Source organism: Apodemus sylvaticus, chromosome 2 (genome assembly GCF_947179515.1).
Source record: "Apodemus sylvaticus chromosome 2, mApoSyl1.1, whole genome shotgun sequence".
NCBI classification, from domain to species: Eukaryota; Metazoa; Chordata; class Mammalia; order Rodentia; family Muridae; genus Apodemus; species Apodemus sylvaticus.
This window is the reverse complement of record NC_067473.1, coordinates 134,891,288-134,916,502: the sequence shown is the minus strand read 5'-3', so window position 1 is coordinate 134,916,502 and position 25,215 is coordinate 134,891,288. Positions and strand designations below refer to the sequence as shown.

At 34.6% G+C, this 25,215-nt stretch overlaps 1 protein-coding gene across 1 annotated transcript in view; it reads right to left on the bottom strand.

Moving 5' to 3' along the window:
• Chl1 (cell adhesion molecule L1 like) overlaps nt 1–12,103 on the bottom strand; it is an 84,362-nt gene extending 72,259 nt beyond the window's left edge. The window contains exons 1-3 of the mRNA XM_052172630.1: nt 11,948–12,103; nt 6,643–6,748; nt 5,635–5,822 (exon numbers count right to left, since the gene is read on the bottom strand). Coding sequence (XP_052028590.1) covers nt 5,635–5,822; nt 6,643–6,748; nt 11,948–12,035 — 382 coding nt within the window. The 5' untranslated portion in view covers nt 12,036–12,103. The remainder of the gene's footprint in view (nt 1–5,634; nt 5,823–6,642; nt 6,749–11,947) is intronic.
• Nucleotides 12,104–25,215: the final 13,112 nt, after the last annotated feature.

The following is a 25,215-nucleotide window of genomic DNA, read 5'->3' as shown; positions in this document are numbered from 1 at the left end:
ATGAAAACACATACATAGCAGTCTCCAGGCAAAGAAGAATCAGTATATGTTTGGAAAAATGTAAATGTAAATTTTAATTTCAAATATTTTCTTTCTGAGCTTTGCTGGATCCATTGGAGCAGAAGCCAAGATTAGAAATGGCTGACTAGATACTAGATGTTTTCATGATGCTCTGGCATAGTGTTCATGGCAATACTTTCTGATACAAAATATATAGAAATTTCCAGCTCAATGTCATTTTAAATTTTAATGCATAAATGCAGTTCTGAAGTATACATTGTCACCATTCTGCCTGGTTATTTTTATTAGATAATCTCAATACAGGAGTCCCTTCAGCAGGATTATCATGCCACATGGTTTTGTTTTGCATACATAAAGAGACCATTAGTGAAATTAACTTAGATGATACAGAAAAAGACAAACACAACGGAAATCCTTTGCACACGGTCCACTCAACCAAGAACATTACTATTTCCTACCTGATTCTGACCCTATCAAATCCTACCTCCATTAATGTTTAGTATTTTCTTGTTTTTCTTTTAAAATTTCCTAACTAAATTATATTCTTAATCAATGTCTCATGTGAGTTTACAAAACTTTAAACTGAAGTAAAATCACACCATATGTATTTTTGTAAGATTTGCTTTTATAACTCCTAGTGCTCCTGATTCTATATACTGCAGAAAAATATTTTCTGCATGATTATATGATAATTTATTCACATTACACATGGAATCTTCCCCTCAAAAAAAAGTTAAACTTATGTTAAAGTTTCGGAAAGGATGACTCACTAGAACTTCAGTGACTTTGGAGAGGGTAATATTGCAAGTCTGGAACTACATTACTTTATCCTTCAAGTCTGTGTTTCCTTTAACACCATTGTAACTATCAGGAAAATTCATGTAAGTTATGCAAAGAGATCCATATCTTTCTTCAAACCAAAGTCTGTGAATGTCATCACACAGTATCTGATGCTTGTACCAGAGATTTCCTCACTGAACTTTAACCTACCTGTCTGATATGCCTACCAGCACATTTTAAATTTTTCTGATTTATGACATTCTTTGCTCCATTGCTATAAAAATGTCCTGAACTTTTAGCAGACTAGAATGTAGAATTTGGACAAGTTGGATCTGTGCTGTCAAGCTACTGCCAGTCATAACTGGCCCTAGAAGAAACTCTCGCAGTGATATGAAAGCCAAGCTTTTGCAACAGTAAATTTCACTGTTAGATTTGCCTTGTATGTGCACTATACACGTGTGCAAATAAATAAATGCATATAAAGAAGACAAACCGATTCTGGTGTCCTCAAATCCCTGTTATAAAAAACGTGGATGTACCTGGGATGGAGATGAGAGGGGAAGGGGAGTAGGGGAGGGGAAGGGAGGGGAGGAGAGGAGAGGAGAGACAGAAGAGGAGAAGAGAAGAGAAGAGAAGAGAAGAGAAGAGAAGAGAAGAGAAGAGAAGAAGGAAGAAGGAAGAAGGAAGAAGGAAGGAAGGAAAGTGCCCCACCCCATATAGCTATCAAAGTAATGAAAATTGGTGGATTCTTACCTCAACATAACCAGTTCATTTTATTTTCTCTTTTAAAATTGGGGTATTTTAAAGCCTCAGTTTCATTATCTCAGACCGAACAAATGCTATTGATTAGAGTAATAACTACATGCCATCTACTTTCTAACACTTATTTCATATTTTAGAAAACACTAAGGTATTTCCCCATAGAGGTTAAGTCATGAATGCCCCTAGAACACTTAGAAAGAGTTAAGCTACACAATGATGAGGTAGAATGTCAGAGGGAAGACAGTGTAAGTCCGTTAGGAAGTGTTTCATAGAAGCCAGTGCTGTCCTGGGGAAGGGAGGAAGAAAGGGAGGGAGGGGTGGAGGACAATGAGGAGGGGAAGGGGAAGGGCTGGAGGGAGAGAGAGGGGAAGCAAAGGAGAAGGGGTGAAGGAAAGAACATAAAGTAGAGAAAGAAGGAGGCGAGGAGAACTGGGAGTGGTGGACGAGTGGGGAAAGACTAAGGGCAAAACTCAGCTTCTCCTTCACTGTCTTCACATGAATAAGCAGGGGTTGTCTCTGGATTTATCAAACTTCCATAGAGTCAATTCAGCTTCTCTAGCCATACACAGAACTACCCACTGACCTAATCATTCATGGTTTCATTGAGGCTTGAAATCAGGTAAGCCAAGACTCTATACATTCCAACTTTTAAGATTTTCAAATTGAGCTTTGCATGCTCAATTTATCATTCATTTTGGTTGTATATTACAAATGTATAGGAAAATAAGAATTTTGTATAAAGTCACTTAGTGTCAATTAAGAATAAATAGCCTTTCAAACTCTGTTGAATCCTCTAACGCACAAAAATTGATTATTCAGTCTTGTTTATCTAGAACATTTTAAAATTTTGTGTAGATTGTGTATGTGTGTGAGTGTGTATGTGGTATGTGTGTGTATGTGGTGTGTGTGTGTGTGTCTATGTGGGGGGTGTGCGCGCACTCCAGTGAGTGAGTGCTAAAGTTTATTAAGCTCCTTCTTCCATCACTCTAACATACATATTGAGACAGGCAATTGCACTGAACTAGAGTGGCTGGCCTGTGAGCTCCAGGAGTCTGTCTGTCTTTCCCACCCAGATACAACACTGACAATACAAGCCACTGTGATGGCACATTTTACATACTGGGACTCAAACAAAAGATCTAATGCTTCCAGAGCAAGCACTTTACTGACTGGGCCATCTCTTCAGGTCCCATTTTTCTTTTTTCAGTCTCAGTCTCTCTCTCCCTCCATCCCTTGGTCCCTCCTTCCCTTCCTCCTCCTCCTCCTCCTCCTCCTCCTCCTCCTCCTCCTCCTCCTCCTCCTCCTCCTCGTCCTCCTTCTTCTTCTTCTTCTTCTCTCTCTCTCTCTCTCTCTCTCTCTCTCTCTCTCTCTCTCTCTCTCTCTCTCTCTCATCATTCTCAAATATTTATTCTCTTATACATACTTCCTGACCACAGTTTCACTTTTTCCCACTCCTGCCAGTGCCTCTTCCCATCCCGTTTGCCTTCGGGGGAAAAAAAGAGCAAACCAACCATCCGAACATGGCCTAACAAGATATACTAAGACTGGGCACTGATACTCACACCTGGCTGGCTGGGTGAGGCAACCCAGGAGAAGGAAAAGGAAAAGGGTTCAAAGCTCAGGAGAAAGAGTCGGAGACACCCTCCACTCCCACTCATTGTTCAAAGTCCCACAAGAACTCCAAGCTACACAGCCATAAGGTATATACGGAGAACCTAGATCAGACCCATATAAGGTCCATTGTTGTCTCTTTGTTTTCTGTGAGCAGCTATGAGCCCTGTTTAGTTGATTCTGTGGGTCGTCCATGTTCTCCTGGTGACCTAAACCCCACTAGCTCCGATAATTCTTCCTTACCTTCTTTTGAGGGTTTCCCCAGATTCTGCCTAGTGTTTGGCTGTGAGTATGCTCCCATCAGATGGTGAATAATTACTGACTTTTTTCCTAGTACTGTTTGATTCTATCCTGTGTCTCTGGACTGTCTGGCTTCTGGTTCTTAATCATTCAGGTGGTGTCAAGTGTGGGTTCCCCGTGTGTGCCACAGAAAACTAGACTAAGTAACAAGAAAGGATGCATGCATCTCCCTGGGAAGGAGATTTTTCAGGTGGACTTGGGGTGGGTGGGGATGGGAACAGGAGGTATCAGCTGTGGGTAGGGATGAAAAAGAAGTAGGGAGAGTGTACTACAAGAGATGCCTAGATTTGGGGGTTCTTGGGGGGCAATGTAGGAACTTACTGCAATGGAAACTCCCTGGGATATTCAAGAGCGATCCTAGTAAAGTCTCCTAGTAATGGGGGATATGCAGCTAGAACTGGCCACCTTCTACAACCAGGTCATGTCTATTTTCGTCTTTAGTGAAGATCTATGGGTCTCATAGTAAAGGTTATACATCATTGAAAATAGTTTTCCAGTTAATTAACTATACACATACATATCCAAACCCTAAAGATATATATATATATATATATATGTGTGTGTGTGTGTGTGTGTGTGTGTGTGTGTGTGTGTCACAGCCTTTCAAATCATTCTTTCCAGTCTTTAACAATTATTTGAGCTGTGAGTTAGAAATACATTATTTCATTTTCAAAGATAGATTTTTTTTAAACTGTTGTCATGGATTTCTAGATCAGTTACATTTTGATCATATTTTCTACACAGCTCAAGAAATTACCAACTGTGCCTTTTCTTCACACACACATGAAATAGATCATTTTACAGTTTAGGTACGATCTTCAATACATGTTCTTTATTTGCAGTTTGTATCTGGTTGACTTAAGTCTTGTATGTCCTTATTAATATTCTTTTTTGCTTCAATGATAATATGACACATTTATCTATTCTTGTCAGTTCTATTATTATTGCTTCCCATCATCTATTATAATTGCTTCAGTATCATGTATGATTAAGTATTTAATTTATAGAATATTAAAGTAATTTTTGAATGTTATTAAGATTCATTTAAATATCTGTGATAATTCTTCAAATGTTAGTTGTTGTTTTAACAGTTCAGAATTTTTAGCGTTTAGATATTCTATATTACTATATAACTGTAATATATATTAATTTTTAATTAAACTACTCATTTAATTGCTCTTATCTTTAATTTGGGACGCATTTAGATTTACTTAATTTTTGCATTTTTCCTGCCTTATTTCACTTCTTTTCCATATCTTTCCTTTATTTCTTTTTCTTCCTTTTCTGCATGCCTCACATTCTGGTATCATTTATATGTATTTTCAGTGCCATTATAAATTTGAACACACTTAATTATAGGAGTATAGATTTGCTTACTATTTACTGCTCTAGAATTTTATAAAAAGTAAACAAACCATAGGTCAAGTAAAACAAATGAGTGGATATTTCAGTCATAGAGGTAAACTATGTCAATGATTTCATAATCAGAAATTAGTGATAATTTTAGAAAATGATAGCTTTAAATGCAAAGCATTTATATTTTGTCATGACATCTACTTACTCTCTGTGTTGCCAGTGGAAAGATTTCTCCTCCTATGGGGAAATGACTGCTTAACTGGAATTGTCCAGCTAGCCTATATACATGTGACAGTAGGTGGAGAAATTGCTTAGACACTTTCCCTCAAAGTATTTAAAAGCCTATAAACAACTATCTATGCTTATTTCTTGTACTCTTTGATTGAAGTAGCATATTTTATAATCCTGGATCCAGAAGAAAGCTACATGAAAATATAGATTCTGAAAAGCTAGCAGAACTGGACTCAACTGCATTATCAAAGACTGTCTCTGTGTTGATATAAAGGCTTTGAGATTATGTTATTGAAACTGAGCTAGGTTTATCTAATCATAGATTTAACCATCATCATATATGGAAACTAATTACTTTTCGCTGGATTAGGTAGAAGGTTAGTGAAGCACAGAATCGTTATGCTACTTTCTCACAAAATGTAGACTGTAAATATCAAGACTCTGATGAGAATTTTTCTAATAATTAAATATACACTGATTAAATTCATACTAGTTTATTTCTTTAGATGCCATTGTGTCTACCTAACACTTCACTAGACCAATCATCAATGCAATCTCTACCTGAACACTTACCTGGAACTATGAACTCTATTTCTTCTGATACTGCAGTTCCTAGTCTATTAGATGCAAAACAGCGGTATTTTCCTTGAAAGTGAGAGATGTGGCCCTCATTTGGGATCTTGAATGTGCCTGAATTGTTAGATGCAATTATCCGAGGGTCAGAAAGATCGAAAGGTTTATCATCCTTAGTCCATGAAAATCTAGATAAAGTAAAATTCACCCTAAGTATTAGTGACACTTGTTATATTTAAAAGGTTTCAATAAAAAAATACACAAATTATAAAACCAACACAATTTATGATTTAAATATACATAAAGGATCTTAACAGGGTCAAAAACATATCAAGCAAGGTAAATACGTGTAAAGCAACAGAAGGAATGAAAGGCAGTTCTATTCTTTTTTTAAATTGACATTATCTTGAAAATGCTTCTGATTAGAGATATAACTATGGATCATTTCTATATATTAGCACATGAAGTAAAGATAAATATAGAATTTGCTTGCTTTGTGAATGTCTGTGTGTAGAACACACACAAACAAACCAAGCACACACACACAAGTGAACTCCATTAATACCCTTTCCAATAGCATTAAAATAATTTTATAATGACATGTCATTTTTGTTATGTTATTTTCCCCATTTCAATGCTTTCCATTTTATAAATAATGGTAAGAAACTTATAATTTTACCCTTTGATAAATTTATTTTCCATTATTTCTGCAGAGAAAGTCTTTATAAATAATGAGAGTACATTAGTAAATAAGAACTGGTTATGGCTTTCCAAAATCTATTTTAGAGTTTTATTTGACAAAAAATGTACACAGTTAAGTTCTACTTTCATGGATAACAATGCAACCATACTTTTGTGACATGTATGAAATAAATACATTTTAATTTTGTACACTTAACTACCATTTACTTAGAAAAATCTGTGCTTCAGTCACATGCAAATTAATATTCTACCTAGTGATCATCACATTAAAATAGCATACTATAAAGTTCACTAATATGCACTTACTTTGGTTCAGGGTTTCCTTTCGCTTCACATTCAATTTGAAAATACTCATCGAAAGGAAAGGCCACTTGCACATGTGACTGCTTTATGATTGTGGGAACCTGTTGAACTGAACATCAAAACAGTATACTAGAATAATGAGGTTTTCAAACATGAGACAAGATTAAATAATAGAAAACAACATGTGTTTTCTACATTGGTAAGTGTAATGGTTTATCTTTGGTGTCAACTTGACTGCATTTGGGGTCACCGTGGAGACATATGACTGAGAGCATGTATCTGGCTTTGTCCAGAAAGGTTTAACTGAGAAAAGGAGATGTGAAATGTGAATATGAAATGTGAACAGCACCACCCAAGGTGCTGGAGATCACTGAAGAAAACGGAGTAACCAACTGAATACCATTCATCCCTTTTTTCCCCTGACTATGGACCAACTCTGACTATTGACCAACTATATCAACCTCTCCTCTCCTTCCCTGCTACAACAGAGTTCATCTAGTCAAATCATGAACCAGGAAAAACCCTCACTCACATTGGAGCTTTTAAGAAATACTCTACCATAGTAATTAGAAGAGGAATTAATACAGTAAGTAAGAGACTAATCTAAGAATTTGACTTCTTCTCTGTAGCATATATTTATATCTAGAGAAAACACTGCTGGCTATCACTTTATAAATAAATATAAATATAAATAAAAACACTGCTGGCTTCACATATAAATTTCAGTTAACCCCAGAAATATGTAATAAATTTTTAACAGAGAAAAAATTATCTTATTAAAACATTAAAGCATCTTTTTTCAAAAATGATTGGCATTGCATTTATGTTGGCACGTGTACTCATTTTTACACATTTCTGTCATTTGGAAATTTATCTTTGTCACTTTTCTTATTTCTATTTAAATATCATAATGATCTAATTTAGCATCTCTCACCCAAATGATATCCTATGTCATTTTTGATAGTTCTATTACAGGGCATTTTTTCCATCTCCCTTTCCACGTAATATATTTCATTAAATAGCTTCCATATTACAGACTTTTCTATTATTGAATTATCAGTGTATGATAAATTTGCAGATATAGATATAATGGAACTGACTCTAGAGTCAAATGCTAAAATCATTTCACAACCAATGCATTATCATAGTGGTTCTAATAGCCAGAAACCACTGATTAATGGCTCCTTTAAGACTGCTAAAAGTCCATATTTGTTGCAAAAGATTTTTATTTTATTTCTATTTATTGTTTTATTTTGAGAAAAACTTATCTGACATTTCCCATTCATGAATTCATTTTTTATCTGGTTTTTTATAATGGTTCTATTTGAACCATTATTAACCTCCTAAAATCAACTTAAAATAAGAGTAAACAAAATACATGGATGCTGATGACAGTCATAAATAATGATATATATAGTTGAGTCATTCTTTAGTACAGTTCTGACAACAGTGTATTTATATTATTAGCTTATAAGGTAATACAAATCAGTCAGTAGTAGGAACTGGCATAGGCATAATGTTTTTGTGAAATACAATTTGTAGCCAAGGAAGTGATTACTGAGCACAATTCAACTGTAAAGGTACAGATAGGACTGGCAACCCTGTGACACTGGCCAAGTCTGGACTTCTTTGCCTTCTTAAAAATTGCAAACTACCCAAAGTGCTTACGTTCAACTGGGCTATAAGTAACAATGTTAAAAGCATCAAAAGCTAAAACTGAATGTATTTACTTGAAAAATCTTTAAATTCAATCTAATTATATGTTAAAATAATAACATTTTATGGAAAATACTAAACACCAGGGGAAGAGTTCCATTATTATAACCCTAAACAACCTAACTCCAACCCTAATACAGCTTCCCAAAATATTTAAATAAAAAGAAAAAATGCATTCCAGTCCGATGATTCATATTATTATTTTTTCATAAGCAACTATTATGATATGAATTCTAAAACCTGAGTTATATGCTTTTTCTACACTGTACGATTTTACCTAATTTTTGACCTATGTATGATTTTTGGACCAGTCTACAGTAGTCTTTAGAAAAAGCGTGGGCTTAGTGAGCTATGTAGATATGACAAATATTTGTACATTTTGTAACAGACAATTAAAATTTCCCTCTACAATCAAAATGCTCAACATCAGCATTGATCTAATTTGGAAAATCTCTGATGTTCGGAGACTTTTTTGTTCAGGCTTATAGTGAAAGACACAAGTCTTTTATAAGAATAATTTTTGCTTGAAGACTCAAATTTGGTCATTGACAGATATCATTTATATTGCCAGTTTATCTTGAAGTTTCAGAATTATCTGGTCATTCTAAGAAAAAAATATCTGCATAGAACCATCTGACCAACCACAATTTATCTGTCAATCATGTTTTCAAGTAAAAATAGTGTGTATGCAGAAGTAATGATATAATCAAGAAATAAGAAGATCCTTTCACTTTAATGCAACAGATTTATTTTATGCATATTTTACAGTGCATTTAGTGTTGTTCAGAGGTGGAGAAATGAGTTAATTTATTTCTATGGATTCAACTATTTCAAGCTTGAGCAAAATTGTTTTGGTTTGAAAGTATATGGATATAAGTTCTTGTCCAGGAAATGCACTGGACAGTTGGAAATGCACTTGTCCAGGAAATTCAGTTGGACAGTTGATGCCATCATGCATGCTAGGAAAATAAAAATTGCCCCAGTGTATATCTCAAAAAATCATAGCAGATGACAATGGCAGTACAAAGGGGAGGAACAGACACTAGGGTATTAATTTCAAAACACTTGGATCTCCCACATCATTTAAATATACCTCTGAGATCCTGGAATATCCACAAGCCACCATTTAAGCATCATCAACCAGCTTAGGCTTAATAACCCAAAGTTCTTCTCAATATAAAAATTGCATTTATTTTCTTTTTGCCTAATAAATGTAATAAGTCATTATCACTACATTGCACATAATGACTCAAATTCAGGTGTTATCCACTGGGTTTTGATCACCATTTTAGTAATTGCTAAAATCATCCGAATACTCATTGGCAGTTGTCTAATTTCTGATTAATACCATTTCTAAACAGAGGAGGTATTGAGCTTCTTGCAAGTTTATCCTGTTCTAATTTTTTTCCAATTACAAATGGTAAGGGGGCACAACCACAGCAGTCCCACAGATACCAGCTGATAACTTAAGAACAACTTGTTTATTACAACATTATTCTTTCTTAAATTTGCTAAGCTTGTAAAGGTTCTGCAATAACTAATTATTCAGGGAAAGGAGCTAATAACCTTTGGGTATTTTGTATGAATATATATTCCACATTACAAATCCTTTCCTCTATAATTAGGCCAATTACAGAGACACCAGACTCGTTGACATTCAAATTGGATACCTGCCTTGGTCACATTTACTAGTGAGTGCTTCAGAGTGTCAAAATAAATGGGCAATATTCAGCTGCTCTGAAAACATGCTATTAATATTTTATAACAATTGTCTGAGGACATTACAGCATGACCATTTATAAGTAACTGAAACTATCAGAATAATAATAAGTGACATGAGTTAATACAAAATTTCACATCCTTCATTACTGAAGAATAAGTGCAAAACCACAGATTATGTATGTGTTTGTTAGAGAATAAGGTCAGAGGCTTCTCTCTGGAATACCACATGCATCTTTGCTGCCCTTAACTTGGACCTGCACTCTTTTACAAGAGAATCTAATGGGGATGGAGAGATGTGTCAGCAGTTAAAAACACTTGCTCACTTCCAGGGAACCTGCATGTGTGCCTGTGCAGCACGCACTCAGTGCCATCTTTAGGCTTCATTTGTCACAGGCATGTGCATAGTGCACAGACACACATGCAGGCAAAACAAAACAAAAACAAACAACAATTCCCCTCAATAACGGAATTTATTTCAAAGAGAAAACGTAGTCAATATGAGGGTATATTATATTCTCAGATGTTCAGTGATGAATTTTGATATGCTTATATAAGTTGTAAGATTTCAGCTACATATGAGAAGAATTGTACATGTGAACATAAATGTGTGTATGCAGAACAGGGAAATGAACTTCCTTAGCAGATGAAAATACAGAAACAGGGGCTCAAGCATTTGGTCAGAATAGAACAATGTAGTTCTCACCTGACTACCAGGACACTGTGTGTTGGAGAATAGCTTCTTTAAAGTAATTAAGAGTGACATTCAGAGGAGATTTTTAAAACACATTACAAGTGATTTTCTTGCTTTCTAGTCACATTGAGTCTAAGTACTTCAAAAGGAAAATTTTACAGTAATATTAGCTCTTTTTAAATATTGATTAAATTGTCTGAGATAAGGACTGTACCTTTAGCACTTACATGATCCATAATGATGCACATCTCAAAGACCTTTTATAGGTAGAAAAATCCTCCAATTATCTACATTCCTTCCTTTATAGACCATCACACAAAGTGTGTTTACAGCTGCATTATTTTAGAACTATTAATATTATAATTTGTTGAAATATATGACTGACCTCTTGCATTCAATTCTACCAAGGTACTATAAATATATATGCATATGACCACTGACTAATGACTTAAAATAATTCATAGTCTAGAATTCCTAGATTGGGAGGCAATATGAGCAATAAGGCTTTGAACTCTAACATGATGTTTTGTTATTTTCATAAATCAGTGTTCCTATTTTTGAGTTAAATTTTGTTTGGGAAAGAATCTGAGGCTTCTGGAGCTGGAAAGATGACTCAACAGTTATTACCTTGCTGCTCTTGCAAAGGGACCAAATTAGTTCCCACCTCCAGTGTCAGACCTATTACCCCAACATCAGGAGGATCTGACTCCCTTTTCTGGCCTCAGAGGACACATTCACTCATATTCATATACCCCCACCTGAACACACATATACATAATTGAAAATAAATCAAATCTTTTTTAAAATGTGATTTATTCCTTTTTTGTTATGTTTTTTAATGTTAGTAATTTCTAGATCTTCTTTCCCCTTAAAAGGAACCTAAATATACTAACCTAAATGCATAAAAGTGAAAGCTTTTTGTAATATTCCATATCATCTTACACATAAGACAAACACCACCTGCTATCTCCATTATATTTCTTATAAATGACTAAGGTTATTTGAAAAAATAACTAAGATGAAAAGTTATGAGTGCAGCTAAATATCCTGGCCCAAAAAGATAACTATGAACCTTCATGATAATTCAGATATTGCATACAAAAATTATATCCTCAATCCACATGAGCTCTACTTCAAATGCAGACACAAACTTCCCTAACAGGGAATCTGTGATTTTACCTGAGAGAGGTATTTCAGCTGTTGACAATTTGAACAGGAGGAAAAGTAGGCTCAGGATCAGGCCTCTTCCACGGAATGGCAAGCCCATCGTTCCTTGGAAAGGAGGCAACTTGCGAAGATTGAAAAAGGTCTCTAATATTTTCTATTCACTGAGAAAATGAGAGAAACCTGCAAAAAACCCCAATAAACAGAATACCTGTTAATCAACTTAAAATAAATATGAATGCAGCAGAAATTAAACAGACTAATTATTAACAACTTAATGTGCCTACTATCTAATAACACAACAATTTGAGAGCCAAAAGATAGCTAATATATAATATATTGTAAACCACGAGTCATTCCAGTTGATCCTATTTGTAAGTCAGACTTAAATTTACATGGAAAGCTGTTTCTTGCACTGTAATCAGTCTGTGGTGATGGGAATAATTTCATTAATTTTATTCAGAAAGTAGTGTTCTCTTGATCAATTCTTTAGGTGAATCCTAAGGATTATAAAGACAAATATTATACTCTTCTTGTAAAGTACATTTCATATATTTCTAGAAAAAAGAAAGGAAAAAATAAGGACATGATGGAAGGGTTTAAGAAGACAGAATTGGTCAGTAAGAAGGCTCTGCCAGAGCCTGAAAAATACACATGAAGGGACCTATAGCTCCAGCTGCATATGTAGCAGAGGATGGCCTTGTCGGCATCAGTGGGAGGAGAGACCCTTGGTCCTGTGAATGCTCTTTGCCTCAGTGCAGGAAAATGCTAGAATGGGGAGGCGGGAGTGGGTGGATGGGGAAATACCCTCATAGAAGCATGGGGAGGAAAAAAAAGAAGCATGGGGAGGGGTATGAGATAGGGGATTTCTGGGGAGGGGAAACCTGGAAAGGGGATAACTTTTGAAATATAAATAAAGAAAATATCCAATAAAATAAAATAAAATGCAAAATAAAACAAATGAGATAATCATGCAAGCTGCAAGCACGAGGATCTAAGTTTGAATCTGCAGAAAAAAGGAAAAAGTCAGGTATGGCCGGACCTGGTAGCAAAAATCAGTGCTAGAGAGGCAGAGAGAGGAGGATTCCCTGAGCTCCCTTAGCTAGCTAGTCCAGCCGATTGGACAAAAAGTAACACTGGTAAGACTGGGTACAACTAAATAGGGTGAAAAGATGGAAATTCATTGTATTCATGTATAAAATGATCAAAGCATAAAAATTAAAAAGTATAAAGGTAGAGATTGATGAAGGAAGGCATCCAGTGTTGACTGTTCCATATGTACACACGTAAACATAATCACTCATGGACATGCACAGGTATCCATTTCAACCTACTCAAACAAATACACATGCACATGTACACATACATCTACACACATAAGTACACAAACACATATAAACACACACACAAACACACACATCCTCCAAATAGGGCAAGGCAATATACTTTAAGTAAAATTTACAAGTTTGTTGTTGTTTCAAGCAGAGAAAATTAACAAGTATGCTATTGTTTCAAGTAGAATCAAATTCCTCAGCTGATTTCCATTTAAAAATGAAATAGGCCTTAAAATTTTGACTTTCTTTCCTTCATGTTATTAGTTTATTTTTCTTCAGGACATATTATGGCAGCATCTTTACATTATCCACAGTAGACCTGAGATGATAGCACAATAATTTGCTCAGGGATGTGACTGTCTTCAAAGAATGCAATATTCTTAAATTTCCTAAAAATATTTCCTAAAAAAAATTCCTAAATTTTCCCTAAAAAAATCAATTACCTTATTTGGTCATTAAACATTAATACAGAAACAGATCGCTACATTTAAATTTAATTCCAAGCACATATGCCTTTTAGTTTCACCTCAAATTCCAACTCAAAAGATTATAGAAGCTGAGCAGACAGCTCAGTGATTAATCTTTGAATTCAATTGCCAGCACTGCAAAACCAAAAGAAAGTAAGAGCTAACTGAGTCTATTGGCTCAGTTCCTTTTGCTATGGCTATGACGACAAACAATGTTCTAACAACTTAAGGGCAATACGGTCTATTATGACAGAGAAATCAAGGCAGCAAGAGCTTGAGTAGCCTGATCACATTGCCTTCAATCCAGAAACTGACATGGGTGTAAGCCTGCGACTGTTCTTTTCCCTTTGTTACATTCAGAGTCCAATATCCTAGCCAGGGATTGCTGCCATCCACACAGATGGGCTTTGCCACCTCAACTAACACAGTAGAGAAAATGTCCCAAAAGACTAGTCATAGGCATATCTTCTACGGGATTCTAGAGTCTGTCAAGTTGACAATTGACACTAGACATCACTTTGTCTTTGCTATACATGCATGACTAATCACATTTAAAGTAAAATAAGTAAGTAAATAAATAAATACACCTAAATCCAAACAATTCCAAACAAAAACATGAGCAATATGTGTATGTATCTATATAGAGATAGAGACAGATATACATACATCTGAGTTCTACACATTAACATAAAGTTTCAAAACACTCCATCTACTTTAAAATTGAAATCTCCGAAGAAAATATTAACATTTTCCTTTTGAACTTTTCTTTCCTTCCACATTAGACTGTAGATAATAATCATCTGAATTTGCTACTTATGGTGACATACTACTCCTAGCCTATATTATTTAATGTTCATTAGATTAATATTTAATACCCACGGCTTCAATGGCATCTCACTTATGTTCTAAATGAATTGGCCTCCACTTGTTATGAGCAAACATTTTTTAGCCATGATGATGTTAAAAGGCCACATTTCCATGTCAGTATATAATGTATCGTCACAAGCATAATTAAGGATGGTCAAGTAAGTCAGAACGCATTTATTGATTTTTCTTTATTTACATTAATGAAATGAATGGTCTCTAATTGCTCTAGTAAAGTAGTTCATAAAAGCCTGTTGATCAGAATCATCCATCTGACTTGAAAAATTAATGGTCAACCAAGACATCCTATACCATAAAAGGACATGGGGGAGTTATAATACTGTATGTTTATAAACCTTGCACCCTGGAGGCAGAGGCATGAGGATCATAGGCCAACTTGGTATGAATAGTTAGTTCCAGCCAAGCCACAACTACATAGATGCTACCACAAAACAAATAAACAAAAATGGTAGAACATGGAATCTTAGCCTTACAATAAAATTACAATGTGTCGATGAATATCAAATTCCAGAATACAGTTCATAATTCTATAGAAACTGCCTTGCATTTATCTGCAATTTGCATGCACATAAGGTTTGACATTAAAATTTTTAAAAGGTAAAATAAGAGACCGCTTTTAAGCAAGCCATTAACAGTAAAGCCAGAATCCGCAAATAGCTACCAGACCAAGGAAGAAAGTAAACCTTAATTTCATTGTCAGAAACATAAAGGGCACATTCTTAGGTAACTCTATTTTGAAGCAGAAAACAGCAATAGAATTATAATCCCATTTATCTTCTTTAAAAGAATTTGAATTTAATGACTCATGCCAAAGCTCAAAGATAAAAGCAATTATTGGAACTCAGGGTAAAGCTGACACATCAGACAAGTGTAAGATACACAAAGGTATTTTGAGATCCAGTTACAAAGAGACAATTTCTAATAGCTTAGTTTCAGGGCATTGACTATAATGCAAGACAAATCAATTCAATGTCATAGTATCAAATTTGGATAAAACTCTCTTATTACTTTAGCACATTGTTGGAAATAGATTTATTTCTGCTATATCAAATAAGAAGAAAACCTATATATCACATCATACATCTGACTTTTCCAATTGGATAAACTTCTCTTGAACAATCAGTTGAATAAGAATTCTGGAATAGGTTAGTTTAGAGGTATTAGCAGAGATTCGCCAAAGTGCTTCTTCCAAAGTACCAACAACAAGGTGATTTCATTGATACATCTGGCAATGTTTTGTTCGATTGTAGTGCTACAGACTAAACAGAGGATCTTCTACATGCTAGACAAGGGCCCTACAATGGAGCTATATCCTCAGTTTTCTCTGATGTGTTTAGGAATTTCAAGGTAACAAATCTAGAAACAATTGTTCCTTTAACTTAAGTTAATCTTTTATCTTTGGAAAGTAAAAGAAGTTAAGAAAAGCTTCATTTGATTCCACTGTGCCTCCTGAGAATATGCTGTACTACTAAGACCTTGTTGGGCAACAAGAATAGCAAGCCAGATCCAGCATATACAGATGTCCAGCAGATACATTCAGCATTATGGACTGAGCAACTACTGGATACTTGTACTTTGTGTTCATAGCCAGACATTATTGGACTAGTTGGTCTTTAGCCTGTAAGCCATTCAAAAATCTCCTTTGTTTTTAGAGATGGAAAGAGATTAATGCTATAAACTCATTACAATAGAGTACCCTGATGAATACGCTAGCCTACACCCAGCCAAACAATAAAAGGAAAGCCATTTAGGACTGTCACTGGCCAGTGACACCTCTGTCATTATCAGTTACAGCTAGCAGAGGACAGGAGAACCTCCCAAAGAAACAATGGACTATGGAATAATAGTAAATTATTCTTACAGACAGCTCAGTTGGTTTTGGGCTGGCTTGACATGTAGCAATAGCTATTTTATGTTATCCAGATGGAAAAGCACACATACACACAAAAACCCTGGTATAATATTGATAAGTGCTAAAGCTGTGAAATGTATATTATTTTGTATTTTTTAGGGTATTCCATAACAAAGTCAATTTTACCAAATTTTACCAAATTACCAAAGTTCCTGACTTTGGTTAATAATAATAATTTCCTGACGGTCATTCATTCCTTGCATGTTCAAAATCAGCTTAAGATATTTCAGCAGTAGTAAGCCATATTCTTTTTTTCTTGTTTTCTCTTTAATATTTATTTTTCTTTATGTTCTGATAAAAAAATAGCAAAACAACATGAGAAAAAGGGGTTTATTCTGGCTACCAGTTTAAAGGCACAGTCCATCATGAAAGGAAAGTCATGGAGACAGAGTCTCAGATGAGGCAGCTAATTACAACCACTGTCAGGAAACAGAGAGATATGCACACATTGCTCAGCCCACTTTCTTTTTTGCATTGAGTCTGGGCTTCCACTTCACACAGCAGTACCACTTGTACTTAGAGTGGGTCTTTCCATGTTAATAAACGCAATCGAGAAAGTCACAGAAATTCCCAGTGGCTGTGTCTTCTAGATGTGAGTTGATCATTAACTCCCTTGTTAACTTATTCTTTTGTTCATTTTTTTATTTCTTTATATATCTATTTGAATTTCTTTTTTTAATATTTTTATTTTCTATATTCTTTGTTTATATTCCAAATGATTTCCCTTTTCCCGGATCCCCCCTCCCCATATATCCCATAAAACTTCTTCTCTCCATCCATTCTCCAATCACCTCCCTCCTTTTATTCTCTGTCCTTACATTCCCCTCCAATGCCAGATCAATCCTTTCCAGGATCAGGACCCTCTCCATACTTCTTCATGGGAGTCATTTGTTATGCAATTTGTGCCTTGGGTATTCAGGGCTTCTGGGCTAATTAATATCCACTTATCAGAGATTGCATTCAATGTGTATTTTTTTGTGATTGGGTTACCTCACTTAGGATGATATTTTCCAGATCAAACCATTTGTCTAAAATTTTTGTGAATTCCTTGTTTCTAATTGCTGAGTAGTATTCCATTGTATAAATATACCACATTTTCTGTATCCATTCCTCCTTTGAGGGGCATCTGGGTTCTTTCCAGCTTCTGGCTATTATAAATAAGGCTGCTATGAACATAATGGAGCATGATCCATTCTTATCTCCATGTACTAAACTTCACACCAAGTGGATCAAGGACCTCTATGTAAAACCAGACACACTGAAACTAATAGAAAAGAAACTGGGGAAGACCCTAGAAGACATGGGCACGGGGGAATAGTTCCTGAACAGATCACCAATAGCTTATGTTCTAAGATCAAGAATTGACAAATGGGACCTCATAAAATTACAAAGTTTCTGTAAGGCAAAGGACACTGTTAAAAGGACAAAACGGGAACCATCAAATTGGGAAAGGATATTCACTAACCCAACATCTGATAGAGGGCTAATATCCAATATATACAAAGAACTCAAGAAGTTAGACCCCAGGGAACCAAATAACCCTATTAAAAAATGGGGTACAGATCTAAACAAAGAATTTTCACCTGAAGAAATTCAGATGGCTGAGAGGCACCTTAAGAAGTTCTCAACATCATTAGTCCTTAGGGAAATGCAAATCAAAACAACCCTGAGATTTCACCTTACACCAGTCAGAATGGCTAAGGTCAAAAACTCAGGAGACAGCAGGTGTTGGCAAGGATGTGGAGAAAGAGGAACATTCCTCCACTGCTGGTGGGGCTGTAAGATGGCACAACCACTTTGGAAATCAGTCTGGCGGTTCCTCAGAAAACTGGACATGACACTTCTGGAGGACCCTTCTATACCTCTCCTGGGCATATACCCAAAGGATTCCCTGGCATGCAGTAAGCCATATTCTTAGACACAAGGTAGACATATTTGTATTTCTGAAAGCCCAGTGGCATTTATTTAAAACAAGAGGAAAAAACAAAAAACAGAAAGACAGACATGCTAAGGCTGGCATGCAGTTCCTCCCTTATTTAATCTTTTTGGACATCAAAGTATTCATTCAGTATCACTTATACAGCTAGGATATACTGTGAGGCAATGTATTTTTTATTGCTTTAAGATGTTAGAAAGCCACAGAGTATATGAAAATATAAGTCCAATTCACAGTAATCATTTAAATCCTGACAGCTTTGAATACACTTAGGATACATTTTCATGTTTATTTTGTATTTTGCTTATTAATTCACCAATAGTTTTTATTGGAGACTTATAATTTTATAAGGGAATATAAATAGTCAAATATGAATAAAAAAGTTAAGAACTTCCAATTTGCATAAACACTCCCATTTCATTCTTATAAATCCAAAATAAAAGCATTTCTTTTTTTAAATTTATTGATATATTTATTTACATTTCAAATGATTTCCCCTTTTCTGGACACCCACTCCCTGAAAGTCCCATCAGTCCCCTTCCCTCCCCCTGTTTTCCCACCCAACCCTTCCCACTTCCCTGTTCTGATTTTGTTCTATACTGCTTCACTGAGTCGAGAAAAGCATTTCTAAGGAAACTCAACATCTCTGGCTGCTGTGGATGTATTATGAATAATGACCATTCCTTAATAATCATTGTTTTTCTTCACTTAACAATAATAGTGTCATGTTTACTAAGGACTGTTGACCTGAGAGTTGAGAGTCCTCTAATGTTCCTCATGAATTGTAAATACACACTTTCACCTAGTAAATAAAAACTTATTGAAATTGGTATGCTGGAATTTAAAAAACAAGAGGTTTTTACTTCATCCAAAAGAGGGAGGAATAACCACCACCTTAGAAAGCAAGCAAGTCTGAGACAGTATGTTTGGCCTCAATGATACTTTATTTATATCCTTGGACATTTCTATTTGCAATTATTCACAAATCTATTCAGGAAAATTTTCTAAAGAGAAAAAAGAATAAGGCGTATCAAAAGAAATAAAGCTATTATAATCACTCTGAAAAAGAGCTACATGGCTGCCGCTAAAAGGCTTGGAACACAAAGCTGGAAATGCCAATGACCCTCCATCTGCCCTTTGTCTCAGGGACATGAACTATACACAACCAAAAGAAAAAAACTCACTATATGACACTCCTTTCCTCCAAGGACCAGAACCCATCTGTCACAGACACCATGAATTCCAGAGACTGGAAACAACTTAGTATATTGTAATTCATTAGGTATTTTTTTTTTCAGAATGCTTGAAATACAACATAATATTTCTTCAGAGGTAGCAGAACAATTACAGTATGGCACTGGCATCCAAATAAAGAACACAATAGTTTTGTATTATAGTGTGAACCATTACTATAACTTGAAATTGTGTGAATTTTCCTCTCCTTGCACATAAAAAAGTGCTTAAAAATCACAAAGCAGCATCCAGCAAGCGGGTGCAGACAAAACCATTTGACACTTTCATGATGGAAGAGAAGTCATCCTCACTTCTCTCTGACCTCAAATGCTCCTTTATGAAATTCCTTTTTATGCAATTGTCAGACTACAGTAAAAGATTCCCCTGGTTTGAAATCAGGTCATAGTTGGGGTAAAAGGTCTAGCAATTTCCATAAGCCTGACGTGTGATTGGAATCACCCACCACTTTGAAAGTGAGGAAGGATAAACACTCAGAAAATTAAAAAGGGTTTTTGTTCAGTCACTAGATTGGCTCCTATCATGAATCAATTTACACATGCCATAAACAGACTAATCCTGAAATAACTGCTAATGGCTTTTCACTCTGAAAACAAAAGAAATACCATACATTATAGCCATCTCCACTTAGACTGTGTTTCATGTCACTGAAGTGACAAGACAAAGGAATTGCTTGAAGTGTTAATTCATCCTTCCTGCAGAGGTGGCATATTTTCATACAATGGATCAAAGAAATGCAGATTCTATTACAAACCAATTGATTTTATTGAAAAATATCAGTCTTAGTTAATAATTATGTGAGATCCACTAATATATTTCCTCTATGTAGCCATATAATGTGGTTTAGCATTTATAGGCATAACTTGAAATATAATATGCTAAAACAAATACACGCTAGTTTCCACCTTTGTTAGTCTATACATCCAACAAAGAGTATTCTATAAAGCTGTCTAATTATCTTTTATTTCATGGGATATTGGGGGAAAAAACTACCCCAAATCAAAGTCATATAGGAATAGAGAAAATAATTTAACTTCCCTAAATGAAAGTTACCTTCCTAGTATTTTTTCACAAAATATTTTATATAGTGATGGTAATCATCTACAAGGTATTTTTAGTAGGAATATAAAATTGCATCACAAATAAATGCACAGCTAGAAGAATTTATACATATTTCCATATGTATAAATCTGAGTGTGTGCTATAATTGGTTAAGTAGTTGTGCAGTAAATAATGATGTTGTATGTACATTGCTATTAAATCACTCATTTTGGAAAACATTTGGGGATTCTTACAAAACTCATTTCTGACTATACAATCCCGACTTTATATTCCTTAATTTTCACTAAAGGACCTTGGAAACATGAAACCCATACAGAATCCTGCACATGAATGTTTATAGCAGCCTTATGAATAAAACTTGTCAGTGTTAAGTAGCAGTGGGCATAGCAGTCAGTAAGTCTATATATCCAACAAAGATGTATTTCTTAGTTGTTTTATGTTTTTATAACAAATTCCATGACAAAAAAGCAACCTGGGCAATAAAGGGTTTTCACAGTTGACAATTAAGGTTAATCAGAGAAGGAACCGAATCAGGAACAATGGCAGAAATTATGGACAAAAGCTTCTTACCAGGTTGTTCTCCAAGCTCCTCCAGCTTCCCTTTTTATATGACCTAAGAGTCACAGCCCAGATGTGGCACCATGCATAGTGGGTTGGTTTTCCCACATTAATTATTAATCAAGAAACTTCCTACAGAACTGCCTATAGACCAATCTGATTGAAGCATTTTTTTTCCCTCAAATCAAGTTTCCTCTTTCTAGATGGCTCTAGCTTCTGTGAGGTCAATAAACACTAATCAATAAAATGGGTAAATAAAAATAAAACACACTATGGTACACCTATTGTGTAAAACATTATTGCTATGAAGAAATAAATGATCAATCCAAGAAGAAAATCAAAATATGAAAAAACCCAAATGTAATTTATTTAGTGAAGGAATCCAATTTGGGTTCCTATGCACTTTACTCATTAATTGTGGAATATTCTGGAAGACAGTCACAGCATCAATGATTACCAGAGATTAGTAGTTAAGGAGGGAAAAGAAAGACAGAGAAAATACACTGTGTGAAGTACAGTAGTACACACATGCTACTATAAATAACTCAAGGCCACAAAGAGCATATTTTAGCATGTCTGTTTATGGGAAACAATTGTGATGGTTAAGGTTAGCTCTTCCACTATAGCATGTGTATCAATAGTCTAGTAGGGCTATTAATAAGGTAGTGATATGGGGCAAAGATCACTTTATACTTCTTGTTCAATTTTGCTGTGAACCTAAAAACTTTTCTAAAGTGAAATCTACTCTAAAATCTCTGCAGTGTATAGTGAGTAGCAATCATAACTATCACATCAGCTTTCAAACATCACACATAAGTCAGGTTCTGGAAAGAAAAGCTTATATTAAAGAAAGGATCCATATAGACTTCCCTCAGAGTTCTATATCTAGATTCATGCCAAAATAAATCACAGAACACTTATCACATAAATCTTGGTATTCACTTGACAATTCAATAAAATAATTTTTATTTTCTCATCATCTATTCTTCTTTATTCTCTCTGTTCTACGTCAGTGTCCTCCCTTTCTTTTGAGCTTTGGTCAATATCATGCAAGACACTTAAAAAATACTGATACATAGGAAAAAAGTTGTTTTGATTATCAATAAATATTAAAATGTTTATTATGCCTGAGACATAATTGTAAAACTAACCATAATGAGAAGTTTGAGGCTTGAAAAAATGACACTAAATTACATAAAATGATTGGTTTTAATTAAATATCACATATAATAATAGCAAAGTGATTAGAAAATCTACACTTAAGTTATGAGCAGTTTCATGTTTTTCCATGTTTTTGCATTAATGAAATATTTGAAATTAGCACACTGTACTCATAAATCTAAAATTTAGATGAAAATGCATCTCTTTCATAGAATTCCAGCCTGTTTTGTGCAAGGTTTTGAGTCATTTCCTAATACTACAAAATGATAAAGAGATCCAGTTTAAAGATCTCATAGATATATTTGCATCTAAGTAATTCACATATTTGTGAAACACAGTACATTTTCTGAGGCTGGTGTCATATTCTACGCATCATTATTGTGTCTTCTATAATGTAGCATTCAATAGACCTTTCAGAAAAAATGAATAAATTTAATGCATATCTCAAAATATATGCAAAATATATTCTACATAGTGAATATCAATTTTAAATATGTTTTTCTGCAGTTACACAATGATAACTTCAAAACTTATCTCTTAAACCACTTGTCAAAGTAAATATGGTTTTGAATGCTTAACATATTTGAGCTACACATTGTTTTGTTTGAAGCAATAATTTCATAAAGGCTAGCAGAAATAGAATTTTCAATGAATCCCATTAGTTTTATCAGTATCTAGTTAAGGTTAACTATATTCATAGAATTTAGTCATTCTGACAAGCGCCAACAATGTCAAAGGATTAAATTTTCTTAGATTTGCTTTCAAATACTTAAGTGTACATGTAATTCTTATGTGGATGGTACTGCATTTTAATCAGCCTCATAAGTAGGATGATATAAAATCTGAAAGGAGTTAGTTAAACTTTCATAATCATTCATCAAGTGAAGCAAAATAAGCTTATATTTAGTTTAGGTAGCTGATTTAGTTTTAAACGTATTGGGTAGTTGGGTAGTTATTACGACAGGTGTTAGAAGGTTTCAGAGAGGAATAAAACTGTTTAATGTGCAGACAGCCACAAAGAAATCTCAAGATAATTTAGTTCTATTTCAAATTCTACTCAGGCCTTCAAGAAATATTTTGCTTTCTAATTCTGATTAGAAAGAAGTTGGTCCCAGCTACCACCTGGTCTACTTCTAAGGAAGTGGTCTTGTAAGGTTCTGGCACAATGCTGCAAAGATTTAACAGCTGAGGTCCACTGAGATATGGATTTGTTGTAGTGTTATGGCCATGTGTGTCCCCCAAAATACATATGTGCATAAGGCACATATGAACATATTATGGCTAATACACTTTTTTAATCTTGAAAACTTGTAAGTTAAGGCTTGCCACACAAAACCTGGTGGCAATGTGATGAAATAAATAGGAAAGGCCAACACCTGCAAAAAGGGCTTAGCCAGAAAAATAAAGAAGTCGTATTAGGTCAAGATACACATATGCAAAATCATGATGGGCTATAATAACTCTATGGAAGAGGCAGTATCAGAATTAAAACTTCAGAATTAAATCTGAAAAAGCTATGTACTCTTGTGTTGTGATAAAGAGACACAACGAGCTATACAACTTCTAGAAGGAAAAGTTGAACAGTGCTTAGAGATTCAGGGCGTTAACTCTTGAATACCATGGCATGGAGCTGGAATTGTAGCAGATAGCTTATATCTGATACACAAGCACAAATGTGTGTGTGTGTGTGTGTGTATGTGTGTGTGTGTGTGTGTGTTAAAGACAGAGAGAGAGAGAGAGAGGTGAAAATGGTGTTGCTTTTTGACACTTCAAATTATACACCTCCTCCAGCATAGCTACATTTACCAATCCTTCTCAAACATTTCAACTACCTGCAGGCTAAACATTAAAATATATGAACCTATGGGAAGTATTCTCATTCAAACCATCACAGCCATTAACCTTACCTTTTAGCCATTCAGTTTTAACACATGAATTCCAACACAGGTACTTTGTTCAGTAATTGAAAAGTACCTATGGATCACTCACTGAACAGGATGATCATAATAATTATCAACTGCTAGAGAGTATTAAATACCTCAATGTAATAATAGTAGATTTGATTCAGGCTTACAATAATACTACATGTGTGGGCACATATAACTTCTGTTTTCCCATATCTATGCTATTTTATAAATAGTGTTTTGTTGTAATCACTTTTGTTTTGAAATCACTTTTTTTCCTTTCTCCAGAGCAAAAGTACTGAGAGAAATTCATTGTTTTAAAACCCTGAAATAATTTTAAACTATTAATAGAAAAGCCTTTAGACTTATTTTCTCCTAAAACTTGTAATTTATCTCTTCAACAATCCAAATGGCAAATAATTTTAATAAAAAAGTAGTAAGGATTATCAAGAAGTTACCTGTAAAATGGCTAATAAGTATATGAAAATGTATGTGGAAACCAGTAATCACCAGGAAGATGAAATAAAAACCACATGAAGTATTTATGGAATGTTTTATCACACCAGTAAATATGACTATTATAAAAACAACATCAATAAATAAAACATGGTAAGGATTTAGAGAAAGGAAACTTTTAGAAGTTATTTTAGGATTTTAAATTGGTATAATTGCAATGGAAAATTGTATGGGTTTATAAGAAGAAATTAAAAATACATCTATAATCAATAACCAAGCAATGCTTACTAAGTGTCTCCTTAGTAAGCATTTGAAGGATATGAAATCATTAGGTACAAAAGATGCTTGCAGCGGTTG